Source organism: Rhea pennata, chromosome 1 (assembly GCF_028389875.1).
Source record: "Rhea pennata isolate bPtePen1 chromosome 1, bPtePen1.pri, whole genome shotgun sequence".
NCBI lineage: Eukaryota > Metazoa > Chordata > Aves > Rheiformes > Rheidae > Rhea > Rhea pennata.
Window position 1 is genome coordinate 59,936,738 of NC_084663.1, and position 27,434 is coordinate 59,964,171.

Here is a 27,434-nt window from a genome sequence, read left to right on the forward strand (position 1 = left end):
GAAAAGAGGTTGGATGGACGTGGTGACCTTCCAGACCAAAATAGTAATCTATAGCTGCAGCCTAAAAACCATCCCTAGTACAATCTATTTGTTTTGACTCAGACCTGTCTGAGACAAGGGCTATCTGTGATTCCTTGTTTGTAGGGGAGAATTTACTCCACATGCACATTTCTTCTTAGGAGTTAATCTCTAGACGCTACCCTAGAGAACATGATAGAATATTAGCTAAAGCTGAGCCAGACTTCTATATTTGTACTGAATGTAGACTGTAACAAAGAGTTCTTTTGAAGAGAGATGTTGGTCAACGCCTCCTATTCTTGACTGATTATATTGCCGCAGTAATACACATTGCATCTCCACTAATTTCAATATAGTGATGGCTGTTTATATCCATTGCAAATTTGGCCTGCTGTACTTTGATTTTGAAAGGTCATGAGTCCTACTGCGATTCCTTGCACCATATTCCCCTTAGAAAGTCTATTAGAAAAAGTGTAATTCCCTAACACCTTTTTAGGCTTTGCAGGACAGTAGGCTTTTTTTGGTTAGAAGTAATTAAAAAAGCACTTATCATCAGGGCAGGAATTTTACAGAAGCCTACTTTGTTTTAAAAACAATGTCAGAAAAAGAAATATTTAAATCCTTTAAGACTTCTACATTATTTTTGAAAGCAAGGTTTCAGTTCATAGATCCTTTAAATACAGAATGAGCACATTAATAGCATTTTGTTAGCCACATCCTGCTGTAAGAGCTTGTCTCAGTTTATAAACAGTATGAGAAAGAACATGCTAAACACAAGATGAATTATTTTGCTCTCAAATGTGACCATTAAGGCATAACTATTCCTCATGTGTGCCCAAGACAGTTTAAAGACTAGTGAGAGAAGAAAAAACAATCTGGCATCTGCACTTGTATAGACAACCTACCACAGTTTGCAAAATATTTGCATGATTTGCATGATACAAACCCAGTGGGTTTGTACAAGACAATTTTCCCAAGCAGATCTCAAAAAAATCTTTAAGAAGGAGATCAAAATCATTATTCTCATCTTAAAGCTAAGGAAAATGAGTTATAGAAAGGAGAAATGATTTCTCTGAGATCACTTGGCAGGCTGATGCCAGAGACTAGAATGAGGTGCAGGTTTCATGTGTACTAGTCCAAAATACTATCAAATTTATGTCTCTATATCTGCCAGGAAACTTCCAATCCAGGACTAGCATAAGCATGTTGGTCCTTAACATACTTGTATCAAATTCCAGTAGATGAAGCATAATAGTGCCCCTTCATGTGGAATACCCCAATGCCATCACCTCCTGTCTGTACTGACCCCTTACAAATTTCCCAGCAGAGGCCTCAGACAGCAGCCCTGTATACTGGGGAAGCACCAGCTCCATGACCCACTAAAGCTCTCCTGTAGTGGCACCATTTTGGTGCTGTTGCTGAACATTATCTTCACATTTAATCTGTGCTGGTTCCTACTGACTCAGTTGTGTGAACTGGAATAGTCCTGAAAATGGACATAACTCCTTAACATATAGAAAGAAGCTACAACGGGTTGAACAGAACATTTTATGCATTGGCATCCCAATGTTATTCAAACTGAATGCAGAAATCACATTTTTTTGGCAAATTACTAACCATGTGTATTCTCAAAACCATTGGCCTCAGAAGAATTCATTATGGCCTCTTTCAACTATAGGAAAACACTTTTATTTCTTGTTAGGAATCTATTCCTGTTCCCAACATCTAGCTATTTATATTCACCTTTGTTTCAGCTACTGCTTAACAAGAAATACTTTTTGTGATCCAGATTGTTGGGTATTAGAGTTTAGTGCTCAAATTCAGAAACTATAGCTACTTCTGTCAAGAGAATCTCCTGCTGGAATGAAAGGTATCTGGGAAATATTAGACAACAACAAAAAGGCTGAGAAGAAAAAAGTAGGGACTATCCATGACTAGAGCCGATTCTAACAGCATATGCTGATGAGAAATTCCCAAACACATCCTTAAAAAAAAAAAAAAAAAAAAAAGTTACAGCAAGCATTGTCAAGTAATAAAACTAACTCACCTGTGAAGAGCTTCTGTGATAAGCTGAGTAGTGAAGTGGTCCAGAAATAGCAGTATCATGTGGTAAAGATGGATACTGACTCTGCATTGGGTGGGGATGCTGGTTGCTATAGCTGCCATAGTTGTAACTTCCTGTGTATCTAAAATCAATCAAAAACCACTGCTTAGTGTGTATAATAATTGCATTCTCATTCATAATTCTATAATGTCTGTGAGGCATACAGTGCATTGGAGAATGATACTTGAGATAACCTTTTCTAAAAGAGACTTCTCAGCTCAGTTGGTAAGCAGCTGCCACTTAGTGAAATCAAGTTTTCAGCACAAGAACAAATAGAGAAGCTCAGTATATTTCTGTGACTAGTTTTAAATTGCAAACTCATCTGTGCAGTTTCTAAGGATACAGTATTTTTTCACTTTTATTGTTATTTTATTACTATATTCCTAGTAAACTGCTGTCCAGGCTGAGGCAGTACGGTAAGATTTGATTTAAAGAACAGTGCTATGGGATTCAGCTTTCTCCTTGGACTGGAGTCAGATGTTCCTTTTTCTGGGAGGGAGAGATGTATTAGTTTGCATCTGAAGCACACAATATCCACCTCTAGCACGGCTGAGGCCAGAATAGAGCACAGTTTGAGACTGGAGACCTTGTCTGCTTTCTTTTTTTCTCTCAATCCATGGTCTTGGGACAGCAAGGGCTAAAGGAGGGAGGAGCTTCCTTGGCTATAAGACACTGTAGGGGCAGTTTTTGTAGGCCACCCTTATTTGGGTCATTCTCCAGCAGAATATGCATGGACATTTTCTGCAGTCTCTTTGTTTCTGCATAGCCATGCACTAGGTGAACTAGTGAACACTAGGTGCTAATTTAGCACAGAAGTTTAAAGGCCCTTAAAATATATGCTAGATAGAAGTGAAATGCAAACCATGAAAAACAAACAAGATAATCCATTCATTGTGAGAGAGGGAAGACAATTCTTTGTACTGAATTTGCCTTTTTCTGGAAAGTTCTATGTCATTTTTACACCAGGTAGAGTTCAAATACTCTCCTGTTATTCTTTTGATCCTGTATTGGTGTTCTGCAGGTACCTCGTGACATTTTACGCTAGACAAACCAGGCAGCTTCAAAATGAGAGCAGAGCATCCACTTAAAAAAAAAAAAAAATCAGGACCTCAGGTCCTATGTCCCTCCTCATTGTTCAACACTGAGCCCTCATTCTTATATTCACATGGGTTTAACTGTAAAAAAGAGTAATTTCCATAATCCACCTCAGACAACCTGGTTCACATGATATGACTTTGACAGGCTCTCCCTGGAGGGTGGGGGGAGAGAGGAAGAGCGACGTCAGAGAGGTGCCACATGCTGCTCGCGGTGGGCAGACATCTCATGTTTTAATCCATTCAACGCAATAGATTGGTAGACAAGATCCTCAACATGTTTTTGGCGGTCTGCGTATCCTGGACATCATTTCACAGCACAGCCTTCCCTGGTTGATGAGGACGCTCACCTATCTAGGCCCCACAGTGGTCCAGGAGCACCCTTGGATTCCCAGCTAAAGCCACACTCCGTGAAGCCATGTCTGCACTTCATGCTTTCTCTAGTCATCAAAGATGCCCAGCCCTGTTCTGGAAACTATCGATCTAGTCTCCTTTAGTCAAACACTCATCGCTTTTTTTTTTTTAATTGATAAAATACAGCATTTAAACTCACTTCAGCATGGAGCTATAAGGATTAACAAATTCCAGTAGTGCTAACTATATTTCATTTTATTTGCACATATAGGTTACTGCCCTTGACCAACTGTCTGTTTCTTTACTGGTTTCTCATCTGATACAGAATCAAATTCAAGATTCAGTATATTGAATTCCAGATGCTCATGTCACAAGCCTCGGTTATCTGAAAGAGTACCTAAAATATAGGATGAAAACAGCCCTGCTCCTCTAGTACAATCAAGTTTTCTGCAAATAAGAGCAAAAATCATTTGCGCAGAAGATATAGCTGTCTTTCAGGACTGGTTCCAGACTGTTTCATGTATTTTTCCCAAGCATGTATTCTTCCCAGGCAATCACAGATTTCACCACATTCTGCTTTATTGACCTTACCTTCCTAACACTAATTCATGACAATGTGAGTGCTGAACAACAGCTATTGTCATTGAGTAAAGGGGATAATGCACAGATGGGGTGTCTTTGGGGAAGTCTAACTGAGAACTGGCAGTTACTTTAGCTGTGATTCTGAAAGAACAGTCTGATGATGGTGCAGAGAATGATGTAAAAAGTCCTGCATGTGAGATGGCAAAACTCCTGTAGAGATATAGGTTGGGTGCCAACTGGAGAGAAAGCAACTGTGCTGAAAATAACCTGGAGATTCGTGGGACAAAATATTGATTATGAGTCACCAGTGTACCTCTGCAACAAAGAAGGCCAACTACATACATACTACAACTACATACTGGGCCGTATTAGCAGGAGTGTAGTCAGTAGGTCTAAGAAAGTGACTGTCATCTCCATCTGGCATTTAAAATACTACATTTGAAGCACTGAGTCCAGTTTTAGGCTTTCCACTCCAAGGACATTGACATACTGGAGTCCAGCAGAAGGCCATCAAGACAGGGGGCTGAAGCACACAATGCACAAGGAGAAGGTGAGAGAACTGGGCTTGTTCAACTTTAAGAGAGGTTAACAGATGATCCACAGCTATCCAACAGGATAGTACAGAGCAGATGCAGTCAGATTGTTCTCAGAGTTGTACAATGATAGGGTGACAGGCAATGGACATGAGGCTGGAACAAGAGAAATTTCAATTAGATGTAAGGACACATTCTTCTTCACCATGAGGATGGGCAAATATGGGAACAAGTTATACAGAGAGGCTGGGGAATTTTCCACCTTGGAGATGTTCAAAACTTGACTAGATGCAGCCCTGATCTAAGCTGATCCTGCACCAAGTATGAGTTGTACTAGGTGACCTCCTGAGGTCCCTTACCACCTAAATTATTCTACCATTTTATGAATATACTTCTAGGGTTGGTAAAAATTAATGCCAACATCCTCCCAAGGAGATGACAACTGGCAAGTTTTTGGTGCTGGTATCACTCTGATCTGTGTAGCACATAGGAAAGAAGTAAGCAGTTTCTGTATCATTATTTTTGTGTGTGTCCTCATAGGCGCCATTGGCATATTCACCATAGTTCATCTGGCATGGTTGAAGGACATCTTTTGGTCTTGCTAGTGGGTATTTGTCTAACAATATATGTGTTTGAGTTTTCCAGTATTTCACTAAGCCTTTAGAAAGTCCAACCAGTTCTTTCTCAACTTGCAAGCAGAAGGAAATAATTCTAGAACTCACAGTTGCTGAAAGAGGAGACATGTCTAACAGAAGGACATATAACAAAGAACAATCATTTACTTATTTTTCTACAAACTCCAATGGTCTAGTTAGGAAATATCCTCTAAATTTCCTCAAAGCAAAACCACAGCTGACTATTAGTGCTGCAAATCCTCTGTTTACAGTCATGACCCCATATATGTGTGCAGACTACTACTGTGGATTTAGAAGATTCACAAGAGTGAGTTAGAGTGGTTTATGAACCCTGTGGTCTCACAAATCCAGACTAGTCTTGCTAGCTGTCAGGCTTGTTTTAATGACAGGGAACAGCTCACATAGCTCTTTCTTCATTTTTTGTTACAGATGTATTTGGCCTTAATCAGTTTTTGTTTTACACGGAGCAGTTTTTATCATTAAACTTGCATTTTACTTTATATAAGTGGCCCCAAGGACAAATAAAATATCTGTACATACCAAGCCAGCAGTCTATATTTATCTGCCTTCAGTGCTACTAAGGTTTTATATTGTTCTAAGGTCTCAGATCTCCCAGACTGTGGAATACAGTAGTATAAAGTGCTTCAATCTTTTAGATATTCTCCTTCTATCTCAGGATACTCTGGATATTTCACAGAGGATCATCTTTAACATGAAAGATTAGTAGAAAGCCCAGTAGAAGTGCTGTCAGAAAACTTTCAGTTATGCTGACTGGCTAAGAATCTGCATTTGGTATGGATTTCACCTACAGCTGGGGAACGGTTCATGGCCTGCAGGCTGCTTATGCTCTCTGCTGGCCCTCAGCATGTGGGTGAAGCTCAGTCTTTGGGGCTATGACAGCTGCTCACTCTAAGTCATTTATTCTTCTTCTCCAGAAAACTAGAAATCTTTGTACAGATCATCTCTCTTTATTTCTTTCAGGGCAGTCATCTGTTTGAATCTGGCATGCAAAGTCTCTTATTTTTCTTTTCCTCTCTGAATATAGGGTTCTTCAATGTTTTTAAAGCAGCTCTGTCTTGAATCTGTGACTGTACCTTCCAAAAGATCTGTTTAATGAGTTTTGCACTTTAAAACACTGTGGGGAAGGTCATTGGATTTCTCTGTAGACATTTCTCCAAGAACATATCTCCATCAGTGTATCACATTAGACTCAAATCATAAAAAAACTGAAATACAAATATGCTGTTTTTTCTATAGATCTCAAAATAGGCACATACTGTAATGATCAAAAAAATATTTTCTAGTAGCACATAAAGGGCAAATGAGATTGTGAAATCTTTGTGCTAGATGCCACAAAAACACAGATTAACAGAGAGTCTCTATCTGTATGATTTTACAGAGTCAATTCCAGACAAGAAGGCAGACGTCACGGAATCATTCAGACATAAAGCCAAATGGCAAAGAAGTCAGATTATAAAAGTCTTTGATGCCTTTTGTAAAAGTCAATTCACCCAAATAAAAAAGTTTCCTTAAATCACCTACCTGAGGCCTGTAGTTGCAATAAATTCTCATGTGCATATCATATACATATACATATATATATGTATGTATGTATTTATACATATATGCACTGCCCTACCATGGTCTGTTCCAATTCTTACATCTTGTTAGCTCCAGAATATTTCTGCTGTCCTATTTTTGTCTCCACCAAGCAACATACTCCTACCAGGAGAGATACTCTGTATCTCTCACATCCAGGTTTCCTTAGCAGTGTCATTCAAATAGGAATCCAAACTTGCCTACATCCAAGAGGGAAGGAGATTCAGCATTCAAATTAATCTACTGTTACCCTTCTAAGCAGTATGCAATCTTCTATGCTGGCAAAATACTTCTGCAGGGGCAGCAGATGTGCAATGAGTCTGAGGAACTCAGTGAAGAATTTGACTCTCTTGCTTCATGTCAGCAGCTGGACATCTGCTAATCTTGCTACGTGCCTGCGGATTATTTTGTTATAGTTTCTCTCTAATTATGGATATCTATGAGATAAGCATTCTCTCAAATAAAGATGGTACATAAAAAGTGTTGGTTGGTGAAAAGAACACTGAGAACACTGTGACAGTCTGAGTATCTGAACTATTCTAAGATCAACAGTGCTAAATAAATTTCTATTATAATTATTTGAATTGAGAGAGAATAAAATTTTTGATGACAGGAATGGAATTAGAATATTATGGGGAAAATGTAGCTATTTTTCCAAACTTTGGACATTTTTGATTAGTAGGACTAACAATAGTCATGGTATAGGAGGTAGTTCTTTGGACACATCTGGATGGAACATGACACAGAAAAACAGGAATTGGAGGAAATCTATTGAAGCCATCTATTTTAGAAAATATTCTCCAGGCATACTGTACTTTTAAATAGAAAGTAAGAGAATTTATGAAACTGAGACATAATATAATCATGCAACAATTACAACAGCAGAAGAATAACTATACTTTGCAGTACAGACCTACTACATCAATAAACAGATTTCATTGCCCTGCCAAAACCACCCTAAACCTAGGTTTATCCAAAAACACAGAAAACAAGACACTAGAAAGTGGCTTACCCATGTTCTTCTCTGTGAGGATAAACAGGTATCCGGTGCGTGACCGATGACGATGGTACATGTGGACTTCTCATGCAGGGTAACTGTTGGGAATTTTCTGCAGGTGACCCAGCAGCTGTTGTCACGGTGTAGGTGAGTGACCACGTGTAGGACTGCATAGCCCCTGTAGACGGACAAGCATTGAGGGAAAACAGATAACATAAGCTGTTGTCCGTGGATGGGCTACACTTTGAGATGGTTGTAGAAAAGCAACCTAATAAGCACTAATAATGGAAACAGCATTAATCAGAGTGAACAAAAATATCTAAGGCATTAATAAAAATACAAATAGATCAGCTGGAAGGCCAGGGAACAAGAGATAGGAGATGCTTCTCGAATATCTCAGGCTGTGAATCTTCTCCTCAGGCTATCATCTTTTAGAAAAGCTGAGATAGGGCTCAGGAATGTCAGTGCTAATATGTCTATCAGTGCTAACGTGGAAGAGTATCAGTGCTAATAAGTCTTAGGCATGACCAAATCCAGAAGCCTCTCTCACATGGAGTGGGCTGCTGGCCTGTTTAGTTCTTGGGCTGATCAGGCCTGGAGTGAGGCAGGAAGTATGATCAGAATCAAGAAGGATTGGAAAAAGATGCATCTTGTGCAATAAATTTCTTGCACCCTTACACAATTTTCATCTATTCCACCCAACTTGCATTCTACCAACCTGGATAATGGGAACACTGTGGTAGCTCCCCAGATTATAAAAAACACATATACATAAATAGCCTAGACCTTTTCTTTTTTCCAAATAATGTTTCTTTCTTCTTTCCATGCAGCAGGAACTGGATTTAATTTATTTTTTCATGGAGTGCATTTGTGGGAAGAGCAAAGCAAAGTGGGTTGTGCGTTTTGCTTGGAAGGTGCCATGTTTTTTTAATCATCCTGATCCCTTCCAGGCAGGAAGGCCGGACCCGTGAGCCAGCTGCTGAGAAACCTGTGTCCTTTGCCCACACCCCTTTCACTCAGGAGGCCGACAGACGCATTGTGCCAAAGTAGCGCAGCTCTTGCTGGAGGTCATGGCCAGAGTGGCGGAGATTACCCTGCAAATGAGGACCAGCACGCTGAATTTAACCCAATGAGAACACTGGTTTGGGAGGGTCTCCGGGCACTCTTGACTCTTTTGCACTCGCTAAAAGGAATTGCAGGAGGTGACTCTTTTCTTCAGCGCGGATTCTAGGATTTCCTGTAGTATGAAAGGGCCTAATTCAGAGAGGGAAGTGATTGTGTTATCAAGTCGGTGTCCACTCCATGGCTTGGGGAATGAAAAAGCTACCTCAGATGTACACAATTATCCGTGGGTATGTGTGATATTTCTTCAGCAAAATCAGACAAATTATTCTTTGAAGTAAGAAATGCTCTATTCTGGGTCGTATTGAAGGCCTTCTGAGCTTCACAAGGTAAGCCCAGCCTGAAACACCCCAGCAGGGTGTGATCTGGTGATCTTAAAGCAGAGACTTCCTTGCACATGCAATGTCCAAAAATATATGTGTTATGCCTGTTTCCACACGTCTGCGTTTTCCATAACTGACTCCTGAATTTTCTGTCTTTCATCTCCTCCCACTGCAGAGGGCCACTCAGATCTCTGAGATCGAAGAGGAGGCATATTCATGTGAGCTAGCACATCCGTGCAGCTGTGACCATAAGCAGTCATTTCTTGAATTGAGGAAAAGTGTTTAAGGAAGCCTAGATTTGCTGGAAAATACATTTTCAGGAGAAGGGGCCAAAACTACTTAAGCAGCCAGCAAATAGTTTCATTTGAAAACAAAATAACTATTCTGCAAGTATCACAAACTAGTCCACAGAATATTTTAGTGCAACATTTCTATTTCAGAAGGTCAGCATATTTTCCTAGTATTTTCTAAAAGAAAATTTGTAACTTTGTTTCAAAATAGACTTTAATTCAAAAGGAAAAACAAAGAGAAAAGAAAGAAAAGAAGAAAAAAGATGGTAAAAAATCTTTAAGTAATGTCATTTTTTTTCCATTTTTTTTTAAATTCACCATAAGACAAACATTTTGCTTTGACCTGATCTTATTTTTTTTCTGTACTTACTCTGGCCATTGAGCTAAAAAGCACATGACCTCCCTAGCTCCAGCAAGGAGCGGTAATAACAAAGCCAAAGGATCCTTTCTTCTGTGGTATTTTAACAAATATGATTAATCTGACTGGCCTCAAGCCATTGCCATAGCCTCTCTCTTTTTTTTTTTTTTTCTTTTTTGAAAAATAGTGGGGATCTTATCTCAGCCTGAGGAAAATGAATCAGTCCATGACAGCAAGTTGTTTCATGTGTTCCCTGTAGGAGGTCAGGCTCCTTGGACTTGGCCACTTCTAGCATTCAAGTCTAAATGGCAGACACCCCTGTTTAATTTTAAAAAAATGTATAGCGTATGACATGCTGTGTGCTTGTGCAGACAACGCTGAGAGACAAATACAGAGAAGAGCTTTTGCTCTGGAAGAGTTGTGAATGTCTTTACTTAATTCTGCTAACCAAGATCTGTCCAAGAAACATTTTTTTTTCTGCAAGAAAGTACCTCACATAGCTGCTCTAGGAAATTTTTTTGGGGGGGAGGTTTTTGTATTAGAAACAAATTTATGTTGCACTTTACTCTGCAATTACAGAGAAATAGGATGCCGTTCAAAGATTTTTCTTGCCAGCATGTTCTTGGGAGTCTACAGTTGTCTTTTTTCCTCTTCCCTTTGTGGACATTATGCTGTTATTTTCAGAGTGCCTAGTCACAGAGAGAAAGGAGAAAGAGGAGGATGGAAGAAGATAACAGATTTAGAGGCTGTGTGTATATATATATATATCAGGTCAGACAGGACACTGCCTACATTGTGGCAAGTGGAAAAGGAGGAATGAGATGATAGGTTTGAAGAGTGTGGGTTTTGATAGTTATGTTTTTAAAACCCAGCTATGTCCCAGGCCTACACAATTAATTTCCTCAACTGGCTGCAGAACTGAACTCCAGGAGATGAAGTCTCTTTTAGATATGACTGAACCCAGCTGAGCTGGTTTCTGAAATAAGCAGAAAGAATAGAGGTTGAGCAGCATTTTGCTCTGCTTTGTGTTCTGAACATGAAGAGCTTGATCAAATAGGGAAGTTCATGTATTACCGTTCCTTTCTTTTTTCTTTTAAAGATAAATTTGATTTTGAAGATATCAACCAAGAGACTTGTAAGAGGCCCAATGCATATAGGGAGCTACTAGCAATCTGACGATGGCCCTGTTGTACTAGTGCATAGCAAAACCAAAAGTGAACAGGAATTCCACACACAGAACTATGGATTGTACCAAGGGCCATCCATATACTGTGAACATATACTGTCTTACTGCCTATAGCATATAGTGCATATAGCACTTCAAACAGTCGTGATAGCTTGATTTGCTGTTGACATGCCACTGGTATCATCGTGTACACTAATACAAAGAAGAATCAAAAGCTACTTCATAATGCTGGATTTTATATTTGCTTTATGCTGGAGTAAATTTTTCCCCCACACAGCAAAGAAATTAGCTTAAAAATCCGATTTGGAAAAAATCCAAAACCTTCCATTTGGGGGTGGGGGGGGAATTGCCCTTTGAAGCTGAAACTGTTGATTTTTACACCATTGAGGCTATAAGAATTAAACTCATTCTTTAACAAGAGCTGATCTTCTTATCCATTTACATTAGTCCAAGAGCTGGAGCTTTAAGAAAAAAACAGGTCATTGTAAGATGATCTCCAGATGATCTCCAGAGATCCCTTCCAACCTCAATCATTCAACCATTCTGTATTCACAAACACAAATATCAGGAGAGACAGTAGCTCTATGCAAGCATCTCTCATGTCAGATTCCCTGAACTTTAATACCTGTCCCAGACTTGGAAAAATACTGTCTTTAAGTGACCAATGCTGATCTTAATTCAGATATACATTTCTTGAAACTAAATTGTAAACTGCATAATTAATTTGCTAACACATTAGGAGCTACTTACAATTCAGAGTTCATTCAGGTTATCTAAAAACCATTCCGTTAGCAAATGAGTAATCACAGTTTCAGGAGGTGCAGAGAGGAAAAGCATATTCAGCCATACTGTTATCACTTTTATTACAATATTGTTGCAGTTTGAACAATGATTAATCTGGCCTTTGTGATTTAGAAAGGATTGAGACTAATTATCCTTTCAAATGTCTAGTGACTTAACAGAAAGATTCAAATAAAATGTTAGCTGAGGCATGCCAGCTGTTCTAAATTAGAACACTATATATAGGATTTAGCTCTCTTTTACTTGGTGTCATGTAATTGCAACAATTTAATTTGCTGGTTTTGTGCTGACCATTGAGTGAAGGCAAAAAAGTTAAAATGCAAGTTAATAGTTAACCTTTATTGCTAATGCTATAAGGAAAAGAGAGTTAACAATGCCTTAAATTAAAGAACTAAGAGCTAGTGGTAACCAATGGGTTTAGTTTCAAGTTTTGCAAAGTATTTTCAGAGTCTGACATTTATCTCATAAAAGATGTTTAAGAAAATGAATAGTGGCATTTAAATATATCTCTCCAGAATAGCAGATGCTCAGAATAGGAACAAGTAAGGCCTAATATACAATAAATCTAGAATACTATTCACATACATCTTTTATTTAGTTTTATGCATCATTTTCTTTGAAAGATGTATTCAATTTTTCCATTTTAATTTTTAAAAAATATTTTCAAAATTTTAATTCTCTAAATCTATATATGGAATAGTTTGATTATTTGTAGCACATCTTTAGCACTTCTATTTTAAAATATAGCTGTCACCTATAACTTGGTTATAGGACATTTGGATACTTGTATACTTGGAAGTATGGTTGTTACTTTATATTATTTTATGCAAATGAACCCTGCATTCCGTGGTGTAATCAGTAATTAACTAAAACAGTGATCAGCTCATCTACTTGATGAATGTGGGAAATGGAGGTATGCTTAATTGCCCAAATTAAGACAGGGAAAAGTTCACATATTTGTGTTTACTCTTAACAAGACCATTGCTTGGCATTGACAAATTCAGCTAGTAGTAGACAAAAATGATTTTCATGTTAGCAAAAATGAGGCTGCACCAGATGGTAAAAGCAAAATCTCATTCAGCCTAACAGAGATTTCTGAAACAACCTGAAATGAGAAATTGGTAAAAGCAGAGAGCAAAAATAATCAGAAATTACTTTCTTGCCTAAAAAACTCTACTCTGGGAACAACTTTGACAAGTTCTACTGCCTCTACTGAAGGAGCAGGTTCTTCAACCATTGTCCCCAAATGATCTATTTCTAACTTGAGACTTCACGCTAGCAGACCTTGACCATGGCAGGACAAAAAACTTAGGTGGAAAGAGAGCAAGCGAGCGAGAGCAAATAGGACAGAATATAATAAAATAAGACACAACATGAGAACAAAAAGGAATTAAATCTGTAATGTTTGTGTGAGACCATTCCCTTGTATTACTGCTAGGATTCAGAAGGGATATCTAAGAGCCAGGCGGTTACTTGAGTCAAGTATCTGAGTCAAGGATGCTGAAGGTAGGAGCTCAGATAGCTGACAAAAAGGCTATTACTTGAATACGGAAGAACTTTTGGGTTAACAGTTACCATAATCAGACATGTTTACAGTCTCTCCAGCCTAAACGGAAGTCTTTTAAGTCTCCATTTTTGTCTGTGCTACTTAGCTACTTTTCAGTCCTTTACTTCTGGGTAGAGTTCTGGCTATAAACTTACAACAATCCCATTGACCATAATGTCTACAGAGCAAATTATTCACAGAATCAACTTTTCAAGACTCAAAGATATACACTACCTCCAGTGTTGCCTGATCCAAAGTCATACACTCACCTTCCATGTCTAGGAATCACATAGCTCTTGTCTAACTGTTCAGGGGGTAATATCATCCTATTTCCCTCCTAAATATAGCATAGTCTCCAACAGTGAGAAAACCTTGAGTTTCAATGTAAGAACAAATGTTCTTAAATCTCCTTCCACCACAGCTATGCATTGTGCCTCCCTGTGGCGCCTTTGAAAACATGAAAAACATTTGTCAGAAAGATTTATTAGTCCTTTGGCCACTGCCAGATTATCCACTGTGGTAAATCATCACTTTCTGACATTCTTTCGAGAAGGTTTTGTAACTTTTCTAGTATGTCACAAGAGTGATAGTTTCCACATTCTGATTACACACCCGTTTCACTGAGGAGCTAGAATTCCACTGCCTGGATGCCTTTCAGAAGTCATGCACATTTCTGCTTTTTTTCCCCTGAATTCAGAAAATACAGCTTTTTGATCATACAGACAGAAGCTCCTGCCATATACAAAAGGTAATGATTGACTTCTACATTAGGGTGTGGGACAGAGTTGCCCAAAAATACAAGCTACTAGTGTGCATGCTTTTGTGGTTACTGTTTGGATAATCCTAGCCACAAACTGAGTATCTTTATGCACAGATTTGTTTTTGCAAAAATTTGCACAAATCAGGAGTTTTATGTGGCCTATAAGACTACAAGCTCATGAGTTGCCATAATAGAGTATGTAACTGAAAATAGGCTTCAGACAACCGTTTCCTGATCTCTAGCATTAAAAGATGAAAGTTATTAACATGTAAACATTTGCAAGAGAAACTTGAACAGATATTTAAAAATATTTGGATCTCAAACATGTTGAAAAATGTCCAATTCCCATTTTATTCACTGAGAACTAAGTGGCTCAGGTCTTTGAAAACCTCAGTAAACCTTAAAACACCCAGTTCATTTCCATGAAGTACATAAAATACCCAGGGAGACTGAGTCCACCTTAAAGTCATTCAAGATGCTCAAAAGTGCTGTATCTACAAATAATTATTTCAGTGCATTGCTAGAAATATGAATAATTGGACTGATTTTTAAAACCATTTAAAAATAAAGTGATAGCCCTGCTTCTCTGAAGTCCTCAATAACTGAAGAGATCTGCTATGCCAAGGTCTGGAATCTGCTTTTAGGACTTTGGAGTCCAGACATCAGCTCCTTTTCCTGTTACCCTGCACACCATGTCTGGATAGAGTGAGAAATACTTTAAACAGATTTCAGTTTGAGAGGACTCCTCATCTTTTGAAAACCAGCACATGTTTTGGTCTCAGGCTTGATTTCAGGTAGCTGAAAGGAGAAGTCGTGTTTTGGTGAAAGAATACCAGCTCCAGCTGCTGTTAGCCTGCCTACCTGTTGTAGTTGCTAAGCCACTGTACTCTGGGGACTGATTGCTGACAGGCGAGGGAGCAGCGGGCACTTCCACTGAGGTGGCAGATTTAGCTGGGGAGAACGGCACTGGGGAGGGAGTTGGAGGAGCTGGTTCACTCAGAATGATTTCTTCTCGTATTTCTGCTGCAAGTCGAGAGAGAAGTCACCAAAAAACACAGTTTAAGGCAGATTCAAGGAATGCTGTGAAACTCAACGAAATTATGCAAGTATAAGTTATGCAGAGAGTATTTCTGTAAATGTGTAGTAGGAATCACGCAAATCTTTGAAAGAAGGACTTCTATAACATGCAAACTATACTAATATTCAGTGTCTCCTCATAAGACTTCTTAAAGGAAAGTGCTATTTTTCTTGTTTTACACATAGGAAATTGATGCATAGAGAGCTTAAGGCTTATATACCTCCTATGTACTACTAGGTACCTAAAAGTGAGAGTCAACTCAGAGTCAGGCACTCCTACTCCTTCTAGAGACATTAGAAATAAACAGGAATCCTGAGGGGATTCCAGCAGCCGATGGTGGTAAGTGTCTCTCCTCGCTGCCTACAGAGACTCACGCTCTACATATTTCTAAGCTCCAAAAGCTATGTGGAAAGTGTGCGTGGATAAGCAACTTGTTTGGCAAAAAACCAAAAGGCTATGGCAGGACAAGGAATTAAAATCCCGATCTTTCAATACCCAGAGGACAGTACTCTAATCACTGGAATGTTTTCTTCTCATAAATCTCCAGGGAGGCAAATTAAGTCACAGCTAAAACGAAGAGGGGGATCCCTGAGCAGAGAGACTAGAGGCAATCTCTGCTCGCTCCTGCTCTCTGGCAAGTCGGTGCAGAGTGAATGGAGCAGGACTGCAAAGCTGTTTCTGTACTTGTACTCAGAACATAAGTGTATCAGAAATGATAGCTTTCATTTTTGTCTTTGCTCACTTCTTTCATCTCTCATTCTTATTTAGAGTGGTACAAATCCATTGATATCAGTGGATGTATTTAATGTGAAACTAGCGTAACAGAATCAAAAATCAACACTAAGTCCACTAAAATGCAACAGTGGCTTAGTCAGGTTAAGAGGAAAAAGGTTCAGTACAAAAATCTCTTTCTAAAATACCAAGTGTGTGCTTAGGGATGCTATTTCAAACACCCAGAATTATGTCATGAATCTGGGTAGGCCTCTCTGGGATAGCTGAGGATAAGGAAGTGGCCTTACATAAAAAAAAAAGAGTGAATCCAGTGGAATAAAAGTGACAAAAGCTGAATAAAAGAACAAACTCACCTGTGCTTCCTTCTCCTTTCATTGCCCTCATCAGCTCATTAGCTCTCTCCTGACAATGGAGTGACTCCAGCAGGTACAATACGTAGTCATCAAACATCAAGTGAATAAGGTGAAAAGACCCTGGTAATAAAGTGAACAAATAAAAAAGCCATTGACTGTCTCAATATGCTCATTAAACCAATGATTACGGTATTCAGCAAAACAGGCACTGAGTAGCGCTGGCTCCTGTATAGTATTGCCACTGAAGTACGTCTTTTACTCGAGGTAACTCATCTGCCAATAAGCAAGGACGAGGTCAAAGTAAATCTGGGGACAAACAGACTCTGTTTACTCCTGGACTTATACCGGCCTATATGAACGTGAGGTTCAGCTTTCAGAAGCTGAAGTTATTTCCCTGTGGCCCACTTCCTAAAGACAGTCTCATTATTTAATCAAAACTCCCAGTATAAAACTGGCATTCTTGCATCCTGAGTCACTTGAAGTGAAATGGAATAATATTAAATATGTTCCCCCACAAATATTTGAATCTACTTGGATGGGTTATGGAGTCTTAAAATGAAAGTGTCAAAACCTTAAGCACTTCAGGGTTTCAAGCAGTAGTCCATTGGCAGAGTTCTGCTGAGGGGACCTTGTTACGCTGTTATAGAGCAAAGATATTTTCTTCCAGCCTCTCTCTCGCAGTAATGTCACTGTTAGCAAGGACTGATAGCCTTTGTTAATAGGTGATAGAGACCGTTCCAGTTTCACAGAGAGCATTATGTGTGGTTAAGTGTGATCTGAAGAGTAAGGGGGTGTCTCATTTATTATTTAGCACAGATTCATATAAGTGGAATTAAATAAGTTACATATATAGAAATGCAGACTACATGAAGATTAAATAAGGGTTCAGAACTATTATGTTTAAGATGTAAGGAGACTGCCTAGCTGAAAGCTGAGTCTAGGTGGGGTTTTCTTCTCCTGCCCTAGCATTGAACAATTTGGACAATTACACTATAGTGGAATTGTTTGCTTTTATCTAAAGCATTAGGTAGAAGTTTCTGTCAGCAGCAGAATCCAGAACCAGCCACCTTAGTGACTGGTTCTGGTATGTGTGTCCTGGTATGACATTTCTGAGCTACTTGTGTCACTAGATAAAGAAATAGGAGACTAATCAACACGAAGGTAGAAATATCCTCCCAAATGTCCTGATGGTGCATCTCCAGCAGTAGACTGGCGGAGACACCCATTAGTTGCCAAACAGAGGCTTTGTCAGCAGCCATGGGTATCTTAAAGGGAAAGACTTGAGACAAAGTTTGGTCTGCTGTACCTCTACGACATTATCTTTTCCTAGTTACCGGTTAGAATCATACAAGCAGAAATAACATCAGGCCTGTTTCTGTGCTTATCTCTGAAGATGTCATGGATATCATCCCTTTCTTAAATACCGTGACAGGAATGTGACCATCTTAAGGCTCTACAATGGAAGAGCATGGACAAAAAAAGTGAGGTCTGGAGTAAAAAATAACTTCAAAAATTAATACCAAAAGAGATTGTATTGATAGCTACCTGCTACAAATCCTCGTTTTGAGTACAGATGGAAAACTTGCTAATGTTATTAGGAGGAATGGCAGAATGATGTTATCGACTAGAGTAATAGAAATGAAATGAAATTTAATAGCGTGTTGTAAGAAGTTCTGCCCTGAGAGACTTACTTACAACAAGACATTTTGTTGTAAGATAGAATTTCTTTGGTCAGAAATAACAGAGTTGAGGGTAAATTAGTTAATGGATCTCTGATGCAATTGGTAAAGGATGTAATTATATTTCTCTGTAGAAATGGCACTGGTGAAACCTCACTTGCAATATTGCATACCACTCTGGTCACTTGTGTTCAAGAAAGATTAGTACAAGCTAAAACTGGTATGGAGAATATTAGCAGGAGGATGGGGGGAATGAATAACTTGTTTTAATTGACTGAAAGTGCTTGACTGGCTTACTCTTGTAGAAGGGAAGTGAGTTGCTTTCCATAAAGAAGGGTACGTGTCAGGAACAGTGAAGAAATATTTACTCTGGAGCACATATTGTTGCAAAAATAGATGTGTAAGAACAGGCCATAGATGCATGTCAGTTGAAAGTCAGGAGGAGCAATTCATCAGAGCTGAGTCATGGTGTAGCATCCTCCTGAAAGGAATAATCTGCATCTGCAGAGGAAGTCCAACTAGTTTCAAGACGGAGTGTCATTAGTTTGTGCAACAGACTCCACAACACAGAGTACCTGCAATAGCTGCTGACAGGGCTCAATCACACAATGGCTTGTTGAAAAGCTCCTGTGTTTATTTAGACTTGCATGAAAAATTTAAAAGGTGCTCTTGTAAGTCATTAGGTAACTCTGGCTTGTGCCAATGCAGCCAGACAGGTATAAATAATAGCCAGCCCAGCAGCTGGCTTAAATCACAGGAAGATCATTGCCTGCGAATGGAGCAGAAACCAGCTACTCTTGGAGGGGGCTTCATCCAGATGTGCTTCTTTTGAAATTTCATTACTACATTTTTGAGGAAAATACTTCTCTAGGAAAAAGATGCAACAAGTTTCAAATTCAATCAAATTTGATAATGATTGCTTTTTCCATGGGAAAGTTAGAGGTTGCATTTATGTTGGGATACTAGCTTTTACCACAGCTAAGTCTAAGTACTCCAGCCTCTCTGCTTATCCTGCTGAAGGGCAGAAGTCGTGTGAAAGGCCCCTATATCCTTATATAATCCTAGCTAGCCATTCAGCTTTCAACGCAACTCAGAGAACACTCTTCTTCCTTTGTGACTTGCACGGTCTTTATATTTCCCACTGGCTTCTGTCGTCACTGCTAAGAGCTGAGCACACACATTGGCTGGAGAACACCTGCCTTCATGGTCTTTAGCAAGACTGCACAGAAGAAGGACACACAGGATTGCAACACTTTTGCTACGAGGAGGAAATCTTGGGCTGTTGGTGAACCTGAAGTGTTCACTTCTTCATTTGTGTTTTATGTTATCCTGTGCAAATCAAAATGGGAATCAAAATGTATCCCTAGCCATGCAAGGACAAGTGGTGGAGATCCACACTTCAATTTTGCAGAAAACTTTGTTTTAGAAATTTTCTGAGCTAAACATCTTGTTGAATAAAATCCAATTACATTTAGCAGCACTATGAAGACAGCAGACCTGGCTGATCACCTTGTTACTGACCGAGGATTTCCACATTTTTCAGTGGAAGGTCTCTGTGGATTTTAGTGCAATTACTGTTGATACGTATGTCTAAAGCAAGAAAATCAAGCCTAAATATCTGGCTTATTGAATCTGTCACAGGGTTCAGGGTATCTGGTGTTTCCCATGAAACTCCTTGCTCAGCTTTCATTTTAAAAAGGAATTAAAAGAAAGTTGATTGTAGTTTCACAGAAATGTTAGTGAATGCTAAACACTAAAATGCTAGCAGGCAAATGACAAGAACCTTAGATTTTCTATTTTTAAAAAATGTCTATTTTGAAGGGGGGTGTCTGATGCTTTATTTTGAAGCCGTGGAATTGGCAATATTGAATGCATCATTTAAAAACACTCCAGTGCCTTTTGTCACTCTATTGAATTTCTCTCTTCCTCTCCTATTATTTCTCCCACTGTGTATTTTCCAACTCTGTATAGAGTTTTTGAGCCCAGAATTTGTGTGAAAGACACTAGACAAACAAGTTGTTGGTGCTGAATGAATGCAATATTTTTACATTCTTAAATGAGTCAAATGAAATGTAAGCTATAGAGTGAAACCAGTATCAGCGCATGCATATCAGCTACCCAGTGAATAGCTATTCAGCACGATGTACAACAGTTTATTCTGTGTTTGCAAGCTACTGTTTTTCACATGAAACTATGTTTGGTTCTTTCAAGTATCTTTAAGAACTGAAAAGGATCCAGCTATGGCTGGTAAACCTGATACTTCTTTAAGAAGAGGTAAGAAGTCATTCAAGAGATTGCAGTTGCAATAATAAATAGCCATTTGGCTCTAATTTTCAGAAGGAGTTAAATGAAATGGCAGTGATTACCCAGCTAAGGTACAGTTAGAAGCTATTAACGGGTAGATACTGCAATTACATGTCAGGAGCAAAAGAACAGTGAGATTTCGAGATCTGGAGAAATTCATGGAGCTTCTCTTACTAATTAGCTACTTTTGTACACTGGATGCACTACCCAAACATTGCCACCAACTGTGCCTTTGATATGCATAGGCAGGAAGGAGGGAGGCAGACAGGGAAAGAGAAAAAGGGAGAGGGGGAGAGAGAGAGAGGAGGGGTTTTTCCACTATGGATTATTTCAACCTGCCCACGTCACCAGGTTGAAAAGCTTTGCAGAGTCAAATCTCTGTGCTAGCCAGTCCAATGCCAGGTATTGCAACTTGCTGTAATCAAATTTGTCTAGCACATATTTCAAAGATAAAATTATACTGTCCTGCATATAGTAAGCATCCCAGCATTTAACACAGGCTTTCACTTTTTTTTTCTTTCCCAAATAACACTGTCAGCATCTGGTTCTATTTATTGCTTGAAGTGGAAAAAAACAGTAAAAAAAGCAGTCTACTGAACCAGTTCCCAAATGTAGTAAAAAAGCAGAACTTTTTATCTAAGGTAAGAACAAAAATACATAGATGCCAATATTTAAAATAGTAAATCAGTGTCTTTTTTCTCTCTATAGAACTCACTACAAAGCATATGTTATTGTAAAAAGCTACAAGGAGCTGTTAAATTAAGTAAATGCAGAGCAGCTTGTAACGCCTCGCTCTGCTCTGACTACGTTCAGCGGCTGCTCTTTTGGAACTTGCTCAGCTCTGCTTCAGGAACAATGTGTCAAATGGCCTTGCAGTGGAAGTATTACAGCATTAATAAAAGAGATTATAGGTTTGGCTTCGTTGCTAAATTATCTTTTGGCTAATTTTGGAGAAATAAGATAGGGACAGTCCAGGCATCATTCTCCTAGGATGAGGATATGGTTTTGATACCGTTGTCACCTTTGAAGGCCGGAAGGCTCAGAACTCCCGTTGTCTCCAGCGGACTTGTACCTGGAGCAGGAGAAACCCCACTCGCTATAAATAACTGGTAGAATAGGGGCAGACCCAATACTGTCACCTCCCCGGGGTGAACTCTGGCTAGCAGGCTGCACACCACTGCAGCTCTACGCACTAGCTGTTTTGTACAAAGAGAAACCACTTCAACAGAAGAGACAAGAAAAAAATCCCACAGGACAAGACAAGAAAATCCTCTAACCAAATCCGCTAGGTCTTTGGTTAGAAATCTTGCTTAGGTAATGATTAACACTGATTCAAGATGCTGCTAAAGCAGGTAACTAATGGCCTAAGCGCCAAAACATGGCAAAGATGCAAAAGCATGCTCTTTGGTTTTACTTCTTAGAATTAAACAAAGATTTTTGAATGGATTAAAATTACAAACTATCTCAGTTTCAGGCTGGCCCACAACAACATTTTTTTTCTTGCTTTGGCTACCAAATTGAAAAGCAGTTACTGGCCCGGTCCTAATTATAATACCAAATACCTATGAAAAACACATCAACTATGACCAGTGCATTTGTTCCTAGTATGGCTGCATATAAACCTATCAAATTCATGTTCAGAGGTGTATATCTATATAAGAAGGAGAATCTTGCATTTGTACCCACAAACATTTGTACGAACACAAAAAAAGGCAAACAACTACAAACTGAGCAGCTGAAGTTCTCAAAAATGAGAAATCTAAAAGTCAAGTTTATAACAAAGAAAACGTGCGAGTTATTTCGCAGATCTGATCTGTTATACTGTATTACGTCCCAAACTCTTGAACCAATGAATAATTCTCAACATTCACATTTGCCTATCTAGAAAGTTCATAAATGTTTTAATTAATATATAAAATCACAGCTGAGGATAACTACACAGACCTTCCAGACAGCTTGTAGTCTAATGACTAATTTGGGAATCTCTGATTGAGTAAAAATATTTTGATGTCCAATGCTTTGAAATAGAGACTGTTTGATTAGGTTACCTATATATCCTAGCAGGGAAAAAAATAATACTGTAATGTGCATCTCAGTAGCAAAAATATATCCTCAGGGACCCTTTAATGTTAGCATTTCATGACTTTAACAGTATAACCTCAGCACTATACTAACGCAGGATAGTTTTTCATTTGTTGGCTGCTAGTGTATTTTCCACGTTGGGGTTATGTCTGCAGAGAGCAGTATAGCAACCCAAAGTGCTGGAACACAAAATTCAGTATTCGTTCAGCACTCACTCAAAGACGTTTTTGAATGTGGGGAGGTACATTTTGTTAAGCAGTATCAGCTATTCTTATGTTTACAAAATAAGAAAAGTTACAGTGACTCAAGGAGAAAATGAGTCCTAGAGGGGATGGGAAATAGATGTGACCAGGATATTGATGCTGAAAACAATCTAGCAGATGGAAACTGTGATCGTCTTGGCGATGTTCACTATCCTGATGTTTATTGGCGATTCACTAACATTTGCTTGGAAAACTCTTAAGAATGGGAAAGCCAAGAAAAGCAGCTCCAGACCAAAATATAAATAAAGACTGTATTGTGAGTGCCTATCTCTCATGGTATCTGAATACTAATAGCATAAAGCACATCAAAGCTCCAATAGCAGAAAACACTGCAGTTGTTCAGTGCAGTGCTTCATAATTTCATTTGTTATTAATCCTCTAATAGCATATCCTGACAAATGCACATTCATAAAAAACATCCCTCATGAGAAACCTGGTCCCAAGTGACTGTGAGTGCTCACACTCATGAGGCAATAATCCCTTTTTGATCATCTCCGCTTTTAACTGATTTTAACCTAGCCCTCCAAATGAACTGTTTGCATCCCAGGATTCAAGGCGAAGCCCTTTTTGAAACCACGTAGAAAAGCAGCATGCATTTTCATTAAAAAAAAAAAAAAAAAAAAAAAAAAAAAAAAAGTCTGTCTTTCCACTCTGACTGAATTCTGATAGGGTATAGAATCAGTGTTAGTATTATTAGTATACTAATAAGGTATAGAAACACACTCAGTTTGCAAAGATTGGTTTAAAATGCTCAATTCCTTAAAAGCAGAGCCGGCAAAACAACCTACTGGAGAGCTTTTCATCCACTTTAATGCAAAGTCACCTGCCTCGGTGTAACATGTGGTCTCCACGGTTTGGGTAACCTGGCTGACTTTGCACTGAAGCGTGTTAGGGAATGCTCCCATCACCGACTCCCCCAGCTGACCTGTGACTGATTACTCCAGCTACTAGCTGACAACAAACTGAAGGGAATGGTCATGTTTTCAGCTCTTCCAACTAGATCTGGAAGAAAGACATCCATCTGAGCGTTACTTGCAAATGTCAGTAGCCTCAAACTAAATTTTTAATAGAATTTTGGACATATGAAAACAGGTATGTTTTCACTTAAACTGTACATTACAAGCCAGGATACAGAATTTTTCAACAGTGCTATGCAATTATTTCAACAAAATGAAAGTACCAAAGCTGGGTGCACTGTGCAAAGTCATGTCCCGGATCACTCGAGTGCCGAAACAGGACCACATCAAGAGGAACTGCTGAGCTACTTTCTTCAAAGAGCCTTGTCTCTTGGCAGCTACCTGCAAGAAAACAGATATATCTGACATGGAGGAACTTTTATTTCCACTGCCTGGTATAGTTGAATGATACACATATTTATTATTTATCCTTTTTTTTTTTTTTTTACTGGAAAACTACTTATCATTAACTACATTAAAATAAACACTAAAAATTCAGAAAAACATACACAGAAAGCTACCTTAGCACTATATACAACCTTCAGAAAGGGAAAACTCTTGAGTATTATTCAATATCAAGACAGAATTTCCTTCATAAGTGATGAAAAGATTTATTAGACTGCCAAAAAATTGCTCTAATCTTCATCTTAACCTAATTTTATTTCATGATGATTCCTAGACAAGGAATCAACAATGCTTGATCTACACTGAAAACATATATTAATGTTCCAGTTAAGGTTTACTACTGAAAATAGTTGTTCCTTCACATTTCTGTTTTTGTGACTTCACATAACCATTTTACTAGTAAAAGTACTTCCCAGGAAGGAAGGCATTAGCTCCTCAAACCTTATTTTCCATAGACATATTTGTGTTAAAAAATTAGATTTACCCAATCAGCTAATAAAATCCATGCCAAGTTCTTCCTGAAAGAGTAACAATTATGGTCAGAATTTCAAACTGCATTCCACTAACTAAAAGAAAAGTTCCTCAAAAGAATCAAAATATTTCAAGTAATCAAGGGAAAAGTCTGCTATTTTTTCCATGGATCTTTTGCAGCAGAGAGAGATGCAGCATGTTTACATATGTGTATATTTTACTTATTAGCTCTAAAAATGAGATCTAGAATAATGAGTTGAAATTTTCTAATAGAACATCCTAACATAAAGGAGAGTTAGTGATAGAAGTTAAAATAGTTGATCACGTTATTAGATACCCTGCATAACATTATGGTGATGCCTGAATAATTTTGAAAGTATTTTTTAATGAGTTCTCAGTAAGTTTCCAAATCCAGTGAAATTAAAATAGAATGTAAGTCCTTGGTATCCCAAATCATTTTGAAAATCAACATAACTATATCCTTGTCTGTCTGGTAAAGTAGATGATTCATCTTTACACTTGAACATATGTAAATGAATTAGCTGGCCTACTTATCCTCTTCTTTAAAATCTCGAAAGGACAGACTAGGTTATCATCTCCATTTGCACTACATGGTTAGGATGACTTTGAATTAACTGTCTCTCCATATCCTTGAGCTATTCACTTGGTTGGAAACCTTAGGTCTGTCCCATTCTTGAATGTCATCTTTTGGGATGGAATAGACAAGCACAGAATGAATCAACCCCCTAAACTGTCCTTATACAGGGCATGAAAACTTGTGAGATTTCGCCCACGGCTGTTTTACTTTTGCCCACTACCAATGCCTGGCTGGGGTTGTTGGTTTTTGTTTTGTTTTTTTTTCCATTTCTACTAAAAACTATGACCTGAATAGAGCTCGTACTGTGCATCAGTGACTCAGGTCCTAACTCCTGCTTACCAACCTTCACAACACATCTGTCCACCATGGAGTCCAGCCACTCGATGTACGACTCAATAGGAGACTGCTCCTCCAGAAGGTGATCAAACTCCTGATACACTGGCAAACAAAGAGAAATACCGCACCTCAGCGCTTGGATTTCATTTAGACCAAGGGAGAAACAAGTCACAAAAAGCCATCAAAAACTTCTCACAGATCTGCTATATCATAACGGATTGCTTAGCTATAACGAACGCGTCTTCGTTGGTGCTGACCCAATTACTTTGCTTGGTGTCCACTTTGCTTCTACAGAAGGCAGTGGAGCCACTGGAAGCGGCATTTTAGTAGGAGCAAAATCAGGACCTATTGTTTAAAATTCATCTTTTAGTTTAAGCCTCAACTGTCCATGACGTGGGGAAGCAAAACAGTTATGGTGTTCTGTATGAAGAGTGCGAAGCCAGGCCTTGACCTTGGTGATGAAGAAAGATCGTGCATGAAATCGATTTAGAAATGCATGAAGAATCCTTTAAGCGCCAAGTGGATAAGCACTGTTGATAAGGCTCTTGTCTGTATAGTGCTTTGGTTGAAAAAACGTAATTTAACTGCTGTAAATCATCTATTCGTGGTTCTCAAACCACAAATACACCTAAAGGTGTCCCGTAAACTTCTCCTTCTGTAAAATAAATTGCTACAAATGCACAAATTCTATAATGAATTTATCAAGAAGAGTTTCAAAAGGCAACCTGATTACTTTTAAACCTCTCTGAAGTACACAGATACATATTTTAATGCCGAAAGTAAAAAGAATGAAGTCATTCAACTGCAGCTCTTAAAACTGCAAGTCTCTAGTTTATTTACGAGAATCAGTAACTGGAAGACAAAGAATCATGTGCTTTGACGTCTTGAGAAATTGTTCTTCAACTCAGCTAACATAAATGGCCCAGTAAATCAAGACGAAAAATACTTTCTACCTGCTGTGTCACAGGATGATCTCAGTGTGCTGTGCATTTCCACTGATGCTTAATTATAAATTACAGGAGGAGGAATTTCCCATCATAGAAAGTAGAGAGTGGGGGTGGTAGAGGAGGCAAAGTATAGAGAGGTAATAGCTAGAGAAGTGAGCCACAGAGACTACCCAAGAATAACGCAAAGGACAAGCTGCTTGGGCTCTGCGTTGGGCAATAGCATCCCAGGATGAATCAGCAAGCTGGGCAGGAATGCATTTTCTTTGCACCTGAGCGTAACTTTGTTTATCTTATGCTTGCAAAGGTGGGATGGTCAGAAACATTACTCAGGGAAGAAGGAAAATAGTGGTGTTTTGCTCCTCACTTACCTTTTTTGGTTGTTGTTTTACTGAATGGGCAACCTCACTTTACTTAGGATAGGATCTAAAAGATATCCAAAACATTGTCTCCTTGCTTGAATATTTGGCTTGACATAAACTGTCTGATACAACAGATGAAGTAATTCACATGCTGTGCAAAGAGGGGAGCAGGAGCGGAAAAACAGATCAGTTGCCTGATTTGCTGGAACAACGCTATTGTGTGCAATCCTCCATTTGAGCAGAATAGCTGTTTAGCCCTAAGTAACTGTTATAAATACCTCAACAGGACTTGAGAAAGGGGGAATAAAGAAAAAAACATGCCAGATACAGCTACCACATCAAAATAGGAAAGAGTTGCTCTGCTACCCTGTGATTTTTTTTCTTTCTCTCTGATCTTGCCTATAGGGAATCTATTTTTTTTCAGTTATTCTAGCTGGAAATTTTATATTCTTAGTTACCAATACTGAGAATGTTAAACCAGGCCTTACTTCCACATCACATGAGTCATGTGGAGTTTGACCTTCAAAAAAATCCTTGGCCAAGCAGAATATACCTCAAAGATGAAAATT

The 27,434-nt window shown here is 38.7% G+C and overlaps 1 protein-coding gene across 1 annotated transcript in view; it reads right to left on the reverse strand.

Moving 5' to 3' along the window:
* The window catches only part of RFX4 (regulatory factor X4), a 93,815-nt gene that overhangs the window by 7,909 nt on the left and 58,472 nt on the right, over positions 1-27,434 (reverse strand). Inside the window, exons 12-17 of the mRNA XM_062593924.1 lie at positions 25,567-25,661; positions 23,974-24,091; positions 16,466-16,585; positions 15,164-15,325; positions 7,932-8,094; positions 2,066-2,204 (exon numbers count right to left, since the gene is read on the reverse strand). Coding sequence (XP_062449908.1) covers positions 2,066-2,204; positions 7,932-8,094; positions 15,164-15,325; positions 16,466-16,585; positions 23,974-24,091; positions 25,567-25,661 — 797 coding nt within the window. The remainder of the gene's footprint in view (positions 1-2,065; positions 2,205-7,931; positions 8,095-15,163; positions 15,326-16,465; positions 16,586-23,973; positions 24,092-25,566; positions 25,662-27,434) is intronic.